Source organism: Zonotrichia albicollis, chromosome 3 (genome assembly GCF_047830755.1).
Source record: "Zonotrichia albicollis isolate bZonAlb1 chromosome 3, bZonAlb1.hap1, whole genome shotgun sequence".
Taxonomy (NCBI): domain Eukaryota; kingdom Metazoa; phylum Chordata; class Aves; order Passeriformes; family Passerellidae; genus Zonotrichia; species Zonotrichia albicollis.
Window position 1 is genome coordinate 56,335,187 of NC_133821.1, and position 21,033 is coordinate 56,356,219.

At 35.4% G+C, this 21,033-nt stretch overlaps 1 protein-coding gene across 16 annotated transcripts in view; it reads left to right on the forward strand.

The window, feature by feature from the left end:
- The window catches only part of RYR2 (ryanodine receptor 2), a 384,087-nt gene that overhangs the window by 88,938 nt on the left and 274,116 nt on the right, over positions 1–21,033 (forward strand). For all 16 annotated transcript variants that reach the window (XM_074537533.1, XM_074537522.1, XM_074537518.1 and 13 more), the window contains one exon: positions 8,961–9,080. In XM_074537533.1, coding sequence (XP_074393634.1) covers positions 8,961–9,080 — 120 coding nt within the window. The remainder of the gene's footprint in view (positions 1–8,960; positions 9,081–21,033) is intronic.

Consider the following 21,033-nt stretch of genomic DNA (forward strand, 5'->3'; position numbering starts at 1 on the left):
TGAGTGCTGTGGGGTTATTAAGTCCTTGATATTTGTTAAAGTCAGTTTTCTACCTTCCTAACTGACTCAGATAATGGAGATAATCTTGTGTTTGCCTGCAGAATATTATGGACACCTTTTCTAGCATGCTCTCACCTCTGTCTTTACTGCTACTGTTATTCACACCAGCAAAATCAAATATAGCATGGAGACCTCCCATGCTGTTATCACACCTTTGAGTGCAGAAGAGGCATAGCCTGGAACTAGTGAGTGAGGGTGTAACACAATAGATTCTTACCAAAATCCTAAAATAGGTGAACTACATCAGAGATAAATTTGAAGTACTGAGGCTGTTAAGAAGCTGAAATCAGCTCACCAGATGTTTGTGTTTAATTTAGTAGCTACACTTCATTGCAGATGTTTTCCACCACTCTGTCAACTTTGTCAGATGCAGAGTTAGCCATTGCTAAGTATGGTAACAAACAAATATATTATTAGACATTGACAGCTGAACTTGGCATTTTTTTTTAAGACTGTGGGACCACAGAAGGTGAGAAATAATAAAATGAACCATCTAATTTGGGAATATGATCATTAGCAGACATAGTAGAAGTCAATCAAGAGCATGCTACTACATGCACATGAATGCTGAAACTAAATTTGACACTATTTCATGATGACTCAGTGGAAAAAAAGAACTGGAGAGGAAGCATTTGGATTATGTGTATATAGAACATCTGCTTTCAGTGTTATGTGCACGTTGCTATCACTAGTAAGTAGTTTGCTTGGGAAGGTGTCTGGCTAGCATGTGCTGCTGAAGTTTACAGTCACCTACACCACCACAGCAGTGCCCAGCCAGACCAAAGCCAGTGCTGTGCTTGTTTCTCCATGGAGCACCTCTCAGAGCACACAAGGTGCATTGTTACCTGATTGTGCTGGAGCTGTGCATTCTGTTTGTTCATTGCCTTCTGATCATGCCTTTCATTTCCCTTGGGTGCCTGTGGAATGCACAGACTGGGATGGGCACTGTATCTGAGACACTCTGCAATGTTGAAGCACAGCTCCCAGATAAACTCTGCTTTGCCATATAGCATCACACTGTCCCTGTGGTGTGTAACAAGTTTTTTTCCCCTTGTATTTAGTATTTGCTTTCAGACAAGCTCTTTGTGTCATTGTTCTTTAGTGAAGACTTTTTCTGACAAGCACAGAATAGGAATCTATGTGATTCAACGTGGGCTATTTTCTTCAGGTTTGGTTTTCCTTTTTTATTTTTTTTTTCTGCCATGTGTCTTTAGTCCTGCAGATTGCTATGACATTGCTGTAATGTTGCATATTGTTTTGATGACTAAGTTAGAACTTTTTGGGGAAGGAGGAGGAGGTAACATGGTTATTGTAGTAGCAGCCAGCTTCATAGTCCTGTATTGAGAAATACTAGCTAATTTGGTCCTTTGGAATTCCATCTGTTCTGCCTGGGGTTTTCTTTCTCAAAGGAGGATTCCATTGGAATAAGGTTGAATTCTTAGGAAATTACTCCTCCTACAGGATAAAACTAAAACATGTACAATTAAACGTGTTCAGACCATTTAGAATTGCGTGACCAGAAAACGTCATCTCCTCTTCTCATCCTAAGACACGTTCAGCTATGCATAAATCATCCTGAAAAAAGTTTTCTTGTACAATTTTTGCAGTCTTATAATGATTAGGCTTCTAAGCAGATCTATAAAAAGGCTTTATTTTCTGAAAACTTTTCCCTAACTGTCTAATGCTTATTTCTTTAATTCATTAAGAACCAGTTTAACCTGTCCCCTCTTCCATGTTTTAGTGACAAAAATACCAGTGTTGCCAAGTTTTCCTACCACCTAAGCAGACTTCATCCCAGCAGTATTCCTGAATTTTTCCTTTTTTTTTTTTTTCTGTAGGTATCATTAGTTTTTTTTCTCTCTGTCCTTCCCTTATGCAAAATGGAAGAGTCAAAATAGCTGAACTGCACTATTGCAATGGTGATCTGCAGCCAAGGAGGTAGTGTAGTTGTGGTTCAGGCTCAGATAGAGTAATCAGAAGTTTGTGGCCTTTTCTAACTTCTGTCACAGTCTTTCTGTTCAGATGCCGGAAGCTTTAGAGTTATTGTCCTAAAGTGGTATTTAAAATTTGGTAGTTTGTTGACTGGCTGATTAGCCAAGAATAGAATTAACAGTAATGCTACTCTCTGAGTGTTCTGTTGGTGTCCTCTGTAAAGTTGTTGAAAAGCTATTTAATGTCTGCAGATCACAGTTCTTGCATGTTATGTACGTGGTGTTTCATAAATCATGGTTTCTGTTTGTTGTCTGCAGGGACTTGGAGAAGGAAAAACACCATCTTAACTTTTTACTTGACTTCTCTTGTTGTAGCTTTTTACCTTCTAAATCACAAAAGGAAAAGGCTCTGGGACAACCAGTAGGACTTCAGTCAAGACTCAAAGTATGTTGTGTATATTATTCAGATGCCTAGCATAAAAAAAGTCTCATCTGATTTTTTTTTTTATTTTTTTGTTTTGCTGGTGAGATGTCTAGGATTGTCTTAGGGGATTGATTTGTGGACCCTATTATCCTGTTAGCATATAGCATATGGTTGTCTGCAATTGTGAGTCTTGTGCTTGATGGCCTGTAGGTCTTTCAAACCTTTTATTCTACTCTGTTAATCTAGTGTTTATCCCAACAAGATAAAGGGAAGTTGAGGTGAAATTTGTAAGTCAAGAAGTATTCTACAGTTTCCCTAGGCAGAAAGCAATTTGTACTGGCTAAACTTCTATTTGTAAATCTACAAAACAGATTAAAGTATGTGTGGCACCTATTCCCATTGCACTGTTCAGTTGCACAGCTGAACAGTAAATTGGATGCAGTGAAGCAGAACTCTGCCTCTGTGACCTATTAAAAATTGAGATACTGAAAGTCTGTCCTGAGATCCTGATTTATAGCATATGGAAGTTGAGGAAACCTTCCACTAAGTGCAGTATTTGTCATAAAAAACAACAGTAGGAATTTGAATGTACAAGCATAACTTACAAAGTTTAATCTTTGGATGTTGAATTTTGTAAATGTGACACTCTCTGTTCTCTATTCAGAATTGATATATTGTCAGGACACAGAAACACAGAGTCAGCATTATATCTTTGAGAGGTAATTATGTATAATCAGATTGTGAAGAGCACAGGAATTTATTTAGGTTAGTAATAACTCATGTGTTATTTGTTGCATTCTCTACAAAGAAGTAAAATATAAAATATAAAATATAAAATATAAAATCAAGGAAGATACTTGGAAAAGGTTGCCTGTTTTTGTCATGAAATGGCAGGGAAACACAAACATCATAGTCATGATGTGATGAGTTTAAGCACCTCAGGCTGGAGCATACAGTATTTCTAAATAAATGTATTACTCATGTATATTGCTACTTTATTTGTCTTCGCCCTTTTCTGCAGAGGATTGTAGCAAGAGTAGAGGCTCCAATACTCTGCTTTTCTTGCATGGATAAAGTAAAACACTTAGAGGTAGTAATGGGATAGTTTATAAAATAGGAGAATGACAAACTGTAGGAAAATGTATTTTGCATTCCCATAGAATGGAGAAAAAAAAGTTATTCAATCTTTTAACTCCCCACTAAACCATTACCAGATATGAATGAATTCAGAAGTTATAGAAATATGTGAAATGATTAAAAGCTTGAAGGACTACAATGTGAAGAATAAAAATAAAATCAAACATGATGAATGTGGTATTTTAAAAAAACCCAACCAAACAAACCAACAAGTATCAGGTTTCCAGAAAAATGCTACAGCAAGTACTTCTCCCTCTAAATCCCAGACACATCCATGTTGAGGAGGTACTAACAGCTATTGCACTGTAGATGTGCCCACCTGTGGGAATTGCCAGACACTTGTTCTTTAATAGAACTACATTGAGAAGGTTAAGGATTAGTCAAAACTGACTTTACATGGGAAATGACAATTTTCAGGGTTTAATAGGACACAATAAGACTATTAAAAGGAAATATATGCATGCATATATGTGTGAACAGTATGACAAAAACATATCTACATAGAGATGTTGGAAGGTTGCCATGAGGTCTCCACACAACTTCTCTTCTTCAGGCTGAACAGGCTCAACTTTCCAGTGCTGTCTTCATAGAGATGGTGCTTCAGTCCTCAAACCTGGGGGGGAGAATACCTTTTTGGCTCAGGTAATCAGCCAGCTGGGCAGTGTGAGTGCCAGTTCTGTCTTCCCTCTGTTATTGTAGCTAGATAGTATCCTCTTTGCTCCTCACGTCCATATCTTTGGGATGGAGATTAATTACTGCTGAATTCCTTACTGTCATGAAGCACCTCAGATTGTGAACTTAAGGATGAATGAGAATGGATAGAAGAATCATTCATTAAGGTATCTAAACTAAATGGACAGCTTCCCAAGTTAGATTCACACTTAGATGCGGTAAATGTAATACACCTGGCACTGTGCTCCATTGTTGTAGGGACTGACATTTCCTAGTGCATTTGATAATTGTGTGCACAGAATTTGTGTGGTTTTTGGGACCTACTTTCCCTTGCTCTCTAGATGCCTCTTCTTTGAGTATCCGCACCCTGGAAAAATAGAAGACAAAGCAGTGCCTTTGGACTTATTTGTGAAAGCTGCTATGATGATAGGGAATTGGGATGGAAATAGTAACATTTCAAATTTCCATGGAGGAAACAGGCAGATGTTCACCAAAGTGATGATTAATCAGCAAAACAAGAGCAGTAAAAATACCTGTCAGTGGAAAAGACTGCAGGGATTTTGGGTTTGTGCTACTGCTCTTTCTTCCAAGCTGTACTGAAGCTTTTTCAAGACTATGAGAAACTTTGTATAATCTTTATCTATTGTGGTTGTTTTGAATATGAACTTTAAAATAAATTTGAAGTTCATATAGATACTGATTTTTATTTGCATTTTAATGAAATTAAGTATATACTAAACTAATTTATTTCAAAATTATTGAGACATGCTATTTTTTATCAAAGTATGTTATCTTGATCTGTTACAAAGACCTATAACTGTGTTACAAAAGACTAGGTTTTGTTCTTTCAGCTATGCACTTCATATTGTCAGTGTAGCTATGCACAGACATGCACAGACTTCTACATGTCTTGAAACACTCCATCCAAGAGTTTATATTCCATATGGATAAAAAGTTTGTACAAGTGATTACATTTTAGCATTAAACACCTGTGCTTGAAGTTGGTTTCTTGAACTCTCAGATCTTTGTCTGTTTAGTTTATTGCGATATTAAATAATGTTCTCAGATGTGTTTAAAAGGCACCAGCATTATGATCAGAACTTTGCATTGCCTCTTCTACCCTGAATTTCAATCATATATGAAGAGAGTTGATGTATTTGCTTAACTTTTGAAGGCTACAGTTACAGCCCTTTGAACTATAAATTATGTTGACCTGACAGGAAAAGTGATGTTGATCTAATATCAGAAGATAATAGGAAGGAATTAAGCAGTTTGAGACATCTCATAATTCAAGATGTAAAAATATCTGAAACATATTTTTCTTTTATAGACATTTAGTATGATGCATATTGTAGTGTTCTTTGTGCAAGAACAAAGAGACCTCCTGTGAAGGTCTCTTTGGTGGTGGGACTTAAGAAAAAGAAATATTGCATTTTTAACTCTCTTGATACTGAAACTGCTTATCATTTGCTGATTTGGAAACAAGTTTAGAAAAACACTGCTGAGATGCTTACCCACTTACCAGTCTGCTTTAAAGAAATGTAATGGAATTATGTATCTTAAAATAATTCTGCAACACAATCAAGTTGAATATCTATAGGAAATCTTCTGAACACATAGTCAGTGAGTGCTGGAAGACTGAATCTAATGTGGAGCCTATATTAGACAATTCTGTAATGATGGACACAGAAATGCAAAGTGACATAGAGCTCTGTGTGTGTGTGACACTCATTATCTGTAATTACCTTTCATGTGATCTGACAATGACATCACATCTTTCTTAAGCTTCTGTGCCAGTTGTTCCAACACCACCTGGACTAGAACAGTAAGTTCCACAACACTGTGACTCTGAGGCCTGAATTAAGAGAACATTTATTGTGAACATCTCCACAGAAAACAAAGAAAATATAGCAGGATTGAAATTTGATTTGTTTTCATGAACATGTCCTACCAACCCAGAAACAAACTTTGGAAAATGGTATGGGAGAATGATTGACTTTCATTAACTTGTAAGCATTTAGTAATAAAATGTCTTTTTTTGTTTGCCAAGTATGTAACAAAATAATCTGTGTATGCCATACGTTGTGCAGAGAAGGAAGAGGAAGATGTTTGCAAAATGTATTGAGTAAGTTTGTGTGTCAAGAAATTTAGCATTTGCTGTATTCCAGTTCTTAATCCACTGGCAGTCAGCATCTGCATTAGATATGTGTGCCTGGTAATTGAGGTTAATTGATTTACAGGGAAGGGTGTGATACATTAGATCATAAACTAAAATTAAGTATGTCAGGGACTTGCCCCAAACCAACTTACATTTTGCTGCTGTCAGCATACAGTAATTTTTGTAGATGGGGTATGTCAAACATTTTTCAGATGGTCTCTAAAAACCTAGCTTACAATGGTAGAAAATGGGGCAATACAAAACAAAATTAGTGGTTCATTTCAGTAAAAAGTAGCCTTATTATGTTGTTTGCTTCTGGCTGTGGAGGTACAATGTTTGAATCTTCTTTAGTGATTCTTTGTGGAGACAATTCTAGGACAATGGTGACAGGGTTTCTGAAATTTTGATTCTGCTGGGGTCGTTACTTCAGGAAGAATGGCTAGGAAGAGAAAGATGAAGGAGAGTGTATTTATATAGCTTCAATCTAACACCACTATTTTTAACCTGAAAGGAAACTTTCTTTGAATCAAATGTAATTAAGATTAGGAAATAGTAATTTAGTACTTTAAAAAATAAACACAGCCAACCACTTGCTCTTCCCCCAGATGCTCTGGATTTTAATAGATGATGTTACTTTTACAAAGAGTACACAACAAAGCTGTTAGGTCTGTATGTGTGGTCTTTTCCATCCTCGATATTGGCCTTCGGGGACTTTTCTTTGTTAGCTGTGATTTTACATTGTGAGCTTCACCAGTAACGTATGCATGTGTTGCGTTGTTCGGATTTAATGCCTGACTGGAAGCAGTTATTGCTTTTCACCTCTACAGTTGACTGTGGATTGCAGCATGGGCACTTTTGCTGGTATGCAAGGAGAATTGCTTTACCTATACTTACCTTTTACATATGGGGACAATTAAAAAAGAGTAACAGAAGTTAATTTTTTCGAGCGTCCGATTAAACCCTATGTAAGCTCCGGTTCTTTTCAGATTGAGATACAATTTAATTTAGTCTAGTTAAATTATTTGAGTGAAGTAAATGGAACAAATGTAAAACTAGCTTAATTTAGGATGGGTGGCTTCAAATTATTCAGTTCAGTTTAAATTCAGGCATTCATTTAATTTGATGAACTTTTCTGAATGTCCCTCTGTAGCAAACTGCCTATAAGAACAACTCCTTTGGTAAACATTCCTGCTTTAATGCCTGCATTTTTGAAGTCTCAGCCTGTTCTGCTTCCAGTTGCATGCTTCATCCTGTAGCTTTACTGTTGTATTTATTGAATTTTATTTACAATTTTCAATATGGACTCTTCGTAGTCATTCATTTGAAATTTATTATTGGAAACTCATTAATGAATTGGCAGAATGCATAGGGAGATGCTATTTTTTCCTATTCTAAAACAGAAAATCTTTGCTAGAAAATACTCATTGCAACAAAATTTTCTTTCCTTAACTGGAACCATATTTCTATAGAGATTCTTAAGCTGCTGATTGTGTTACTTAGAAGAACTGTGATTTAAATAAGGGTCTGCCTCTGTTTTTTAGGGCTTGTTGATAAAATCTTGAACTATTACTACATGGAATTAGTCCTGTAAAATTTTAGGTAATACTATTAAGGACTAAGGAACACACTGTTTGCTTTGCTGTGTGCAAGATATCATTGTTTCCTCCTGGACCCTCCTTTCTCTGAAGTACTGAGCAGAGCTATGGGACAGCTGTCCCAATAACTTCTTTTCCCTTTTAATTCTGAGTATTTCCTGTCTGTCTTTATACGCTTGCACATTAGGATAAGCACAGAGCACTTAATTGGAAAGTTCATAAAGTCTATTAAAATCAGTATAAGACAGTGTTAGTACTTTCTGTGATAAGCTTCAGCACTCTGCTTAGTCATCATACTTTTATTATCTTCTATCACAGTCTTCCTTGCCTGCAAAAGCCTTAGCAAGTCACCACACCTCCTTCTGTTAAGAAACTGTGGGTAGTTCTCTCCACAGCTTTTACAAGGAGCAGCAGTGAGTAGGCACTAGCTTTTTGGAAGTAAAGTCCTTTATTTACACAAGAATATGCTTTTCAACTTACTGCAAAAAACACTCATTTATGAATTATCTGTACAAAATTACTCTGAAGATAGGAAGAATATTTTTTCTTTTGTTTACTTATTCTTTTACAACCTTCCAAGCAAGTTGCACTAACTAGAATATGTGCAGTATATACACAAACAAGTTAATTCACATGTACATGGTACCCATCAATTAATTGATGTGAAGCTTTTCTACTTCTTTGCATTGTATGACTGACCTATGAAAAAAATAATAATTCCTGTGTAGTTAAAATAAAACTCCTGCTCTGACTTTTGTTACCAGGACAGGTAAATGGAAAAAGCACATATGCAGTTATTAGAGTTATTTTAATTAATTTTTTCACATTTACAGTTCAAAATAAAAAATATGCTGGGGTTTGATTCTGCTTGTATTCAGGGATAACAGTTTGTGCATTTAACAATGATTTTCTAAAAGCTTCCATAGGTCTTACTGGGTCAGAAACATAACCCTATTTCTCTTTTTGCTTTTTCTTTTTGGTAGGATGATGAAGTGGTTCTGCAGTGTACCGCAACCGTTCACAAGGAGCAACAGAAATTGTGTCTTGCTGCAGAAGGATTTGGCAACAGGCTTTGCTTTTTGGAATCCACATCTAATTCTAAGGTACCACTGAGTGTTTTAATTGTCATTTCATGTCATGAAGCAAGGATAGTTGTAACATTGCTTGCTTTGATGTAATATACACAAATCTGTCAGGGAGAAGGGACAAATCAGATCTATCAAGAATAAAAGGAATATTTAATGCCCATTAAAAGAATAATTTTTCCTTTGTCCTTTGGCTGGACTTTAGTGTGGTGTTTCCAATTTATTTTAATTTACTTTAAAACTAGTTTACTTTAAAACTCGTTAGCTGCAGAAGGCCACCCCAAATAATATGCTTGTGATTTTGCTTGTCTCAACTCAGTTGCAGTAAGCCACAGAGCAACTTGTGAACTGCAAATTGAAGGAGAAGTTGATTGCTCTGATTCTAACTTCACAGAAAAGAAAGCAATTATTATATTTGTAGCAAGTTTTTATTCTGTGTCATTTATGTTGAAATGATTATTACTTTGAGACCTCATTCCCTATCTGAGCATAGTGCAACTATCAAAATTACCTCATCTAGCACACTTTATCTAAGCCTCCTCTAACTCTGGTAGATATGCAGTAGATAGTTTCAAAAAATACCTGTACTGTTTATTGCAAAGAAGGGACTGTGTTTCACAATCACATATGCTGAAATAAATGTTATGAAGACAAAATTGGGCCTCCTGAGGGCAGAAGTGGTTTTGTGGACAAAGAAATGGATATACTTGGACATTTTTTTCAGAGAAAGGGAAGAATGTTGTTTAACATATTTTTTTCTTTAGTTAAAATATAAATATTCAACAAGAAAATATAATAAAGGTAAAGTATCTGAAAAGACATCTAGAAAGATTTAGAACAAAAAATGATGGTTATCTTGCCAGCTTTCATAACATCACTTTGATTTTCTCTGATACTTCACAGAGTAATGCTTCATTTTCTGTCTCATCATTTGGAATGCATTATTCATAATAATAAATTTTTCACTAGGATATTAATGATTCATTATAATAGCAGTGATCTTGATGAAGTAATTCATGCTGCTCTGTTTTAAATGAATCTTTTTAACAATAAAAATGTGCTAGGATAGAAGTGGTTGTAGGTCTAGTTGCCTGTGAGGCCTGAAAGATTTATTTAATGAATTTCTTATCATTCAGTAAGTTTGGATATTAGATCTACAGTCTCTCTCTTCCCATATAAAACTTCTGAATATTCCTGTCTTTAAGTAATACCGTGTAGATTTCATATCAGTTTTGTATGCTTGTTTGCTGATGCTGCTTTTTCTCCTTGTTTTATGAAACAATCTGTATTCTGCTCATTCTTCATGAGCTTGGGGCTAAAAAAAAAACAAACAAAAGAAAGCCCATGGAGCTCATCTGTGTTTTAATTTTTGAGGGTTGACAGTTGCTAGGATGAACTCATCTGAAGTCATCCGTAGATATAAATACTGAGGGAGCCATAAAATTATCAAATCCTTAAAGCAAAGTTGACTATAAGTAAGAGTAAATAAATTTTTTTTTATCCCTCATGTCTGTATCCATAGCATGTTACTGTTGCATTATATAAGGAGGAACATAGGAAATATTCAAAGAGGTGTGATAATTTGAAAATAGTTCCAACAGAATTCTTGAGCCTGTTAAAATGCATGTCTAAGAGGCTGTTTTCCAGGTAGACTGGGATTGTGATGCCCTTTAATGCAAATCATAGTGGGGCATCTGATTTACTCGCAGGGATCAAGGATGGGATGCAAACCCTAGCACCAGTAATAGGCCAGATATGAGTAGAGACTTCAGCTATCATCCTGGACTTGCATTTTTGAGAATGCTCGTTGCTATGCTGTGATTTTCTCCAGTATCTTTCAGGATGTGGGTCCTCATGGTGTAGCTGGTGTTTTATTAGCACAACTTCTTTGCGTGCACTTTCCTGCCCCAGGATCACTAAATAATTCACGCTACTTAAGTAATGGTCAAATTGAAGATATATCTGAGAATAATTTGCTAACAGCAGACTATTAATACTTATCTCTGTACAGCAATAACACTGGGAGATAAGGCAGAAGATTTATAGGCAAAGTAAAACAAGTTCACTCACCTGTTCCCATGAGCAGGTGTTCATCCTGAGGAAAGCAAGGCTTTACCATGCATCATGGTGGCTTGTGAAGACAAATGCTGTCATTCTGATCGCTCCCTGCTTTCTTTTTCATCTCCCCTTCTGGGCATGAGGTCGTATGGTCTGGAATATCCCTTGGATTTGTTGGACTCTGCTGTCCTGGCAGTGTCCCCTCACAACTCCTTGTGACCTCAGCCTGCTTGCTGGTGGAGGGGGTTGAGGACCAGAAAGGTCTTGACATTGAGCAGTTTGCTGCCTTGCACTAATTGACCCCATATATTGAAGAGCAAGATAAGAGATAAACAAGACATCAGGTCTGAATTATGTGTAATTTTACTGAAAGGAGACAGTCCTCAATATAAAACGTACAGGCTTTCCCAAGATAGACTCATGACTACCTCATCTGTAGAGACAGCTCAAGAAAAAATATTTCTATTTCAATTTCTATCAATTTCAAAGTAAATGTGTCTCAAAAGGGATCTTCTAGGAATTGGTTGGAAGTGTCAAGTGTATAAAAATATTAGATTTATAAACCATCAAAAATTTTTAACATTGAAAAAGCTGTAGCAGCAAGAACAAAACAAGGAAGACATGCTGAAGACAAAATTTAAAATGCTTACTTTCCTTATCTCATGTGATTATTTCTTCAGCAAGTTTTGTTATATATATAGCATGAGTTTTTATTTCATGAAGAAGAAGAAGAAGAAGAAAATAAGGGATGGCTGTCAGGAAAAAAAGGCAAAAGCCTCACTGTCGTGGTTTGACCCCAGCCAGCAGCCAAAGCCCACACAGAGTGCTCACTCACTCCCCCAGTGGGATCAGGGGTGGGACCAGGGAGAGAATCAGAAGGGTAAAACTGAGAAAGCAGAAAAGGCCTTGGCTCTGTGCAAGCCCTGCTCAGCAATAACAAAAACATTTTTATGTTATCAACCCTGTGTTCAGCACAAATCCAAAACACAGCCCTGTACCAGCCAGTGGGCAGAAAATTACCTCGACTCCAGCCAAAATCAGCAGACCTGTAAACTTCTGTTTAGGCAATTATCTGTAGGTAATTTTGCTTCATCATTGTTTGCTGTACTTTTAAATTCATCCTTTTTATTAAAACATGAATTAACTTATCTCAAGATCAATGAGATCTATTTCTTTACATTTGAATGTTAGTTGTTGCTTTCTTTTTATAAACATATTGGTCATATGAGGAAGTCTATTCATTAAAAGATGATGTTGTCTTGCTTGGGAAGTAATTTTTCTTTAGACCTAAATAATGCATGGATTGCCGAAAAGGAAACAAGGTGGAACTGTGTTTTAACAGCTTCTGAGAACTATTCCTGTCCATAGTGCAGAATGAAAAATACTCAGTTCTGGGTCAGTCACAAATGTGGTGTTGATCCCTTGTGAATGACTGCAGAGCAGAATACTGAAAGCTAAGTTATGCTTTTCTAAATGGCACAAGGGTTTGGGTTTTTTCCCTGTTTTTATGGCAGGTGGTAAAATCATATTAATTTCATTATGCCCTGAGGTATGGCCCTACTTTACATCATTGAAAAGCAGTGATAAAAACTATGTGTGGGGCTTTTTTCCCTCTTGAAGTCTCTGTAATTTGAACTTGAGAGAGGGGAGGATAACATAGTGAGGGTTTTTGAAGGTCTAAAAAGGCCACCCAAATTTTTTTGGTGGTTTTTTGTTATTTCCCCTTCATTTGACTTTGAAGAAGGCAAGAAGGCAGTGCAGTGTGTGATCCTATGGTTTGATCTTTTTTACATATACTAAGTTTCAGTGCTGAGAGCAGAGTCCAGAAACTGATAATAATTCTATTTGTAAAGTTAAGGAGGTATTTCAAATGGAAGACTTTGATAACTTATTTTCCATTTTGCTTTTGAAGAGTCTCTTCTTCCGTATCAGAGCGGAATGATTCTTCAGATTTGGTGTATGCCAGTTGGTTGGGAATTCTGACTCCATTATCCAGAGTATGTCAGTGATGCTCTATTTTTTGTTAGCCCCAGGATGCTACTGTTGTGTAAGGGAGTAGAAAATAAAGCCTGATGGTAAGAGTGACATATTGCTTCTTGTGCTCACAAATAAAAATAATTAGATTTTTATCTTTGCCCTTTTTTTAGTCAGATGAATTGGCTGGAGCTGGACAGGTGACTGTGCTTAAAGGGAAGAGGACAATGGAGGGAGGCGGACTGGAGACAGTTATACCTAGCACAGACAAGGCTACATGGAAGTATGATTCTTTAGGTATTTATGCAAGCTGTTTCCATGCCAGCAGTCACATTATGTAGGGATGTGTCTGGAGAAGGGTGTCATCCTGAGTGGTGGGACATTGGCCTGAGCTCCTGTACCCTGATTGCCTCTGGGAGAAAAAATCTTTTCTCTGTTTGTCTTCCAAAGCATAAGATCTGAAGGCAAGGGTTGCCTTCTTTTTTTGTCTTTTACAGCAAACGTATTCTCAGTGGCCAAGAGAAATAATCTGTCTCCAGAGAGACTGAGTCTGAAATTCTCTCTGACAGCTGAGAAACAGTATCTGCATTGTGCACAGTTTTTGATTGTGTAAATCCAAATAGATAAAAAAGCATGTGGTGTCTATTAACATATGGATGCTAGCAGATACTTTTTGAGCAGTTAAAAATTTGGTTTGTTCTCAGAAATTAGATCAGTGTTGTTTGCTTGTATTTACATTGGGTCACTCTGTGAATATGTCATTTAGTAAGGTGGTTGGTGGAATTTTTTTAAATGTAATTGCTGTGGTTCATTTCTGTACATGGGTTTCCACTTCATCCTTTTCTAATAAGTAAAAAAATTTGTCAGGGCTTTGTAGCTGCACCTCTAGGGCCATTTAAATTGCTTTTGTGTCATCTTGCCAAAATTATTATTCACATTTAAAGATAAAGATGGCATTTAATCTCATGTAGTCTTACGTTCAGAGGACTCCATTTAGCCAACTTTGACTAAAACTGGTCATTTCAATAATTTAAATTGAGAGAATTTATGAATATTTGCACATTAATTGGTCTACTTGACATACATAAATTAAACACAGAAAGCAACATAAATGTTTATTGAGATGGAAATGAAATAATTTAAAACAAATGTGAAACATTTGGACTGTGAAAAACACTGTCAGATCTCCATGGCTGTAAAGCAGCAATGGAAATATGGCTTTTATATCAGCTGAAAATTGTGGGCATTGGTACTAGGTATAGTAATGTAGTAATATAGAATATTTGTACTGTCACCTGTAACTCAGGTAGTTTTTAAAAAGAAAACAAAATTGTGATATCAAGCAGGTCACCACGACTAAACAGTGTAATAATCATAGATCCAATCTGTGAAACCTTAGTATTTTCATTTTTCATTATATGTCCTGTTGAAGCAGATATTTGAAGTTTTAAATTCACACAGGGATGGATTATTTCTGATCTTAAAGAAATATTTTTTATCAAATCTAGTTTTGCCTGAGATATACATTGAGGTTTAGCTTAATAAGACATTATTTGCTACAAAATACGAATTTAAAACTCTTCCTATCTTCAAACTACATTCAGGAATGGAAAAGTTTCTTTTTAAATGATGCTCACTTACTTAATATTTTTAAAAGAAAGACATTTTTATAGGCCAGTTCTCTGGTTTTGGGGATAACCTTGAATGCCTAATACTTGTTATTTGGAACCCATGGAGTTTTATAATAAAACTTTAAATGTATTGTGTACTTGGGATTTTCTAGTCAAAATGTATTTTAGAAATATGTAACACTATAATTGATAAAGGACCTGGAAAAACAGCTCCAAAGGAAAGTTCTGAATTCCTAAATATGCTGCTAGAGTTCATGACATGTAATCTGAACGTATAGTGACAAAAGCTGAAAGATAGAATCAAAGTAATATTGTAGATGAGTTTAGTTGATGATAATACTCCAAGTGGTGGCACTGAATGAAAGGATAGTACATATGATATGCATATCTATGCATGCATCATTTAATTGTCTGCTATCAATGAAACAATGCAAGAAAGATTTCAAAAATCTCATTTTTAAAATATTAGTGAGTTGTTTCACACTATTAGTGACATAGACCATCCATTCAAGAAACTTAGCCCAAAGTTATAAAATGTATGAAATTTAATGAACAAAACATGAGTTGTAATTTCTTCAGATGAAATGTGGTTAGCAACTTTCATCATTATCTAAATGTATGTTAAAAACAAACAAACCCTAAATGTTTACAAACCCACATATAATGTGGCTGTTTTGGGTCTTTTTTCTTTGTGTAGGGGTTTTTTTTTGGTTGTTTTTTGGTGTTTGTTTTCATTTGTGGTTTTTTTGTTGTTTTTTTTTTTTTTTTTTTTGTACAACAGATGTAGGAATTCCACTTCTGGTCTAAAATAAGTAAAGAAAACCTGAAAAATCCTATTAAATCAGTTTTCCTTTATAACTGTATATCCCAGTAACTGTTTAGGCATCTTATTACTTAAAGATTAAAATGTAAAAAGGAGTAGATATTATGCTGAAAAATCTTGTCTGAGATATGGCTGTAACACAAGCACTGTGATCAGATGAAGTCAGATATGTGGTGTAGAGTCCTGTAATTGGTTTGGTAAGTTTCTAGAGGCTTCTAAAAGCCTGCTTGTTTGCAGTGATTTATTTTCTGAGTCCTAACATTTTTAGCTCAGTTCCTAATAAAAAGGAAAGTTGCTGTCATTGCATGATCGGTTTATCTATTTGCATTTTGAACAGTCTGTTCAAAGCAGCAGTGCCTTCATCCAAGTGCACAGTTGATGGGTTCTGATGGTTGGGTTTGTCTTTTCCCCCATTTAGTATACAAACCTTGTGACTCTTTAATAATCTTGGGACTATATGTTAAGGGCTACAAACAGATAACTCGTCTTCACCAAATGCAGTAACTGTAGTAAAATACAATAAGAAAGTCCTTGAAAGATAAATAAGTGATATATGGAGGAAATAAAAAATATTTTGAGGTAGGAGTTCTTATTTGGGTACATTCATGTCTGATGCGAGTTTGAGTGCTGGCTTTTCAGTGCAAGCTCACCCCAGAAGCTTCAGACTTTCTGCCTTACCCTGGGAAACTGAACATCACAAGGTTACACAGCTGGCATGTTCTGCCAAGTCCCCTGGAGCTCAGCATTTTAAATATTTTCTCTGAAGGGTTAGAGTGAAATGTACTTCATTAGTACATGCAGAGTTGTTACAAAGCAGTCATTTGAGTTTTAATTAGACTGATACGTAGCTACACATCTGAAAACTGGAAAAAACATTAATAAATCTGTGTTTCAAGCTAAGAACACATAAAAGTATAAGTGCTTATTTTAAGCTTTTGAAAAGAATGTTTGTCTAAAACAGCAGTTCCAAATTAGCTTTGTACCTTCTTTGCACTTTAAGTCATGGTATTGCTGCTTTGTACTCAGCATTTTTAAGAGCTGTTAGTCTAAATTTGGTTCAGCAGACTCCTATGAATAATCTTAGCCCAATGGGCTCTCAGAAATAAGGGCAAAGAAATGTGGCCTATTAATGAGTAAATCTGTGTTTGAGGTATCTAATATTGATCATATCTGAAACAAAATGGAAAAAAGAGTATAAAATATTTTTTGTTTATTTCTTAAGACTTTTTGAGACAGACCTTTTAGGTTGTGATTTTCAAGATTTTAGACTTTACCTCCTGTTTACTTCCCCATGAAAAAGGAGGAAGATTATTTGTGCTTTTGTAGCAACTGATGAATGCTGTAGTTTGCTATCGTAAAAAGAATATTTTCATCATTAAATTAAGAGTTCTAGTTTATAAATAGTCTGAATTGGATGAGGGAAGTTGGGCAAGTGGAAGTAGTTTGGAGTTGGAAGATGTATGCTTTGTGACCCTGTTTTTGAAACCCAAATTCAAGTTGTTTTAGTTACTTTCCTAGTGCTGACTGTTGGGTTACCATATACAAATACAAGATTAACTTTTTCTGGTTTCACAAACAAAAGAACAGTTGCTTTATTTTGCATTAAAAAAACACAGGTGAGATGGTAAAATAAGTTATTATACTCCTGAAGATTATGCGTAAATGCTCAAGGTTACAGTTCAGGCTGCTTTTCCTGAGTGTTTAATTGTTTTTGAATAACTGCTGAATGTCTGCTGTTTGTTTGAAAACCTGTACATAATAGAGATGAATGTGAGTATGTGAATAATGCTAATGGATTTTATGGAGCTTTAACTCCTTGCAAGTTCTCTTTTTCTTCCCTACTGGATATAAAGAATATATTTAGAAGTGGGAAGTTTATTCCATCTTCCAGGTATTTGTACTCTTGGCATACTTACAAAGACACCTTGCACAAAAGTGTTGCCTTTTCATGAGCACTGACTTTTTACATGTGATTAAAAATCAGGAAACTATTGTCACTGGGCTAATTTCAAACATCTGATACAATCTTCCCTTAATACTTCAAACTCTGCTTCTATCCCACATCTAAATGTCTTTTAACGATAACAGGGACTTAGGAATTTCAGATTTTCTTGGTGTTTCTCCTAGTATTGACCAATTATATTTGCGCAGTACGAAGTTTACAGCTGGCGATAAGGCAATAATTGACAGAACTGCAGATCAAAACCAAGAGTTTTTCAAATAGCTTTAGATAATATAGGATGAATTATTTTTGATAGTTGAAGATCCTTTAAACAGCCAAGGTATGTATTGATCTTTAAAGGAAACAGCAGGGAAAAGCTATTTCTACATGAAGGAAAATTGCAAATCTGTGACATTTTGAGTACTGTGAGAGAGAAAAAGAAACAGGGCTAGCGCAGGACTTGCATGGGAAGTTTGGACAGAGGTCCCAGAAAGCAAACAAATATTCTGCTCAGTGCAATATGAAATATGAACTGACTTTCTAAGGAACCATTTGAGTGCCCATTATTCAATAAATTACAAAGCCCATCAATACAGAATTTCTCTTTCCAGTGTATGTAAGTTGATTGAGTATTAGCAAATAAAAAGGCCAATAGAAATTTAAGCCAAATTGCAATAAGGTCTTATTTTTAAATAAGAAGCATGCCTAATTTGATTAGCTGTTTTAAGAATAAAGCTTAATAAGCTTTGAGTGCCATATTTGATATTTGATTTGGTTGATCTGAAGTACACTAACAATAAATTAAGCCCCTTTGGGCTGATACATTTGAAAAATGCATCATAGAATAATGACAATGTAAGTCTTCATTAGCTCAGATTGGCAAAATAATTCCTTTTTGCCTTGCATGTTTCTGGCCAATTTATTACGGAGGTGATACACATACCTGTCTACATAATTCTTACTATTTTTTTTTGTCTATTGAAAGGAGAGTTCCTTAGAATAATTAATGAAAATGAATTTTGGTTATTTTGAAGAACTTTCAATTATGTGGTATTTTTTTTGGGTTTTTTTAGAAAATAAACCAATACCAGACGATTGAAAGGTCATTTTAAACTCCAGCATAGACAGGGACCTGAGTAAGGGAGTGAAACCTCTTTCCCTGGGTAGTTGAAAGTTAAGGTATTGGCAAATTGAAATTAGAACCATCTAGAAAATGATATGTGCTTGTGTGTGATCGGTGTCTGCAAAGTTCTGTAGTTATCTTTTTATCTGATGTCAGAATGTGAAATTTTGAAAAAGAAGATCTTGATTCTGTGATAAAGGAGGAAACTCCAGGTTGGTCAATGATATAAACGAATACCATATTCTCGGGGGGGTGATATCTGTGAACTTGTTATACTCCTCCTCATTATACTCCTCACTTGAATACACATGTATTCAAGTGTAGCAGGAAAAAAAAGTCCACAGGTTGTTTAGGTCCTTGGGACTGTCCTTACCATAACTAAATTTTTAAGCCTCTTGCTTTATTGCTTCTTGCATAATTCACTTGTGAGGCAGGTGGGAAATGCATGTGGGTATTTCTGTCTAGACAGTAGTTTGTGGAAGCTGTTTGTTCTGTGTGTTACTGAATGATAAGTAAAAAATATTTAAAGCACCATTTGGTTTTATCTTAACAGCTTAGTAGCAATATTTGGGCACCCTAGACCAAGAAAGAACAAAATTTGAATATTAAGGACAAATTACTCTTGCAATTGTTTTTTTTTTTTTTTTGATTTTGTATTTAATAGGGCTGTATACTAAAACAAGTGTTTGTTTTTGCATCATGCAGTGGATGTTCAGATGTAGTGCCGTGCCCAGGCAAGCAGGTGCTTTATATACTTAGACATTGATACATAAGCCACAGTTTCTAAGTATACATGGTGAGCTTTTTTTTCCAAACAGATATTTATTCCTAAAAGTATTATTGTACTTTTTATCAGCAGTGGAACCTTGTCAGTATAAGTCCTTAATTCCTGGGAATTTTCCTGGCAGTCAGTGTTTGCTTTTAGGACTTTTCAAATCCTTTTGTCCCTGGCCCAAATTATCTGCTAGAGTCTCTCCTGAACTGCAAGAACTGCATTATTAAATATAGATTTTTTTTTACTAAAAACTTTCAATATATGATTCTGATTGATTTGCTTTACATTTCAGATGTGGATGTATATATCTTCTAAGGTAATGTATTTTTTTTAAATATAATTTTAAACTGTCTTGCTCAGGAGAGAGGTGATGATGCATCTCCTTTCCTTCATTTAAGGGCAAGTCAGAGGTGAATCAGAGCATAAACTCCCAGTGCCCCATTGAGCAATATTTGATTTTCTTAGGTACACAGGTTGACCACTTATTTCAGCAACATACAATGGAAAGTATAATAGTTAAAACTTACAACAAAATCCTTAAAAGTTAAAATTTGATGTCTGTTGTCTTTTTTAGTCAATAATTTATGAGATAAATAAGCAGATTTTACTTTTCTTAGACATAGTTTTTCATGTTTACTGCAATGTAGATGAATTGCTCAGAGCAGTTGGTATTCTGGGAGGATTAGTGTTTATGTTATTTGGATGTACTTTTAAATGTGAAAATTCTACTGTGAAGATTTCAGATATGGGATAAATTTAACAGTAAGAGGATCTCAGCAAATAATGGCCTATTGGTTATTATGCAGGGGCAAGAACTTCCACTGACACAGGTCAGGCTGTGTCACTTATTACAGGCACAAAACATGTGCTTGTCTGCCCTTTTTGTTTGATCCTGAAAGGTTACAGGGTTGCTACTTAGAAATATGACTGTTGTAATGTGTTTGGTTTATATTAAATCTGGTCAGGGATTAGGAAGATTTTCCTTTTGGCTATCTGGTATGTTTTTCAGAGAGGGACAAAATAGTATTTTATAAAGGTCATCTTTCTGATGCTGCAAGAATTAAGGGTAGAGTGCTTCCTTCCAGGTTCTAAAGCAACAGTACCCTCCCATGATAATAATCATCCTAGATTTTTCCATTACTCGTTGCAGTAGCTACAAATACAGCATAATCTCTGAGAATAAAAGGGAATGTTAAAGTTTTGAATAATACACATAAGATTAGCATAATAAAATAGAATTTTCAGCATTAATATGAAGATAAACAAACCATGTTTTTGTTAATTTGGATGTGTGCCTAGACCCTCTGTAGTGCTGTTGATCCTATGAGCTTTTCTTGTTTTATTAATCAGCATGAAATTTTCCTAATTACCTTAAAAATTAACACATTTTCACTGCACTAGGGTGATACACTATTAATTAAGTTCATCTAAGCTTCTGGCTACAGCAGCGAATGTTGTGATGGGAGTTGAGCTGATTGACCAAGTTTATCCCTCAATGCTGCAGTGTAGTTGTACGGCTCCTTACCTAATATCACTTCTATCTCTTGCAAAGACTTTTAAATTTTCAAAAAGGAGATGAAAAGGAAAATGCTCTCAGTAATGTAGATATGTGGGACTTATGTCCTTAGGTTAGAAAGGAGACTAG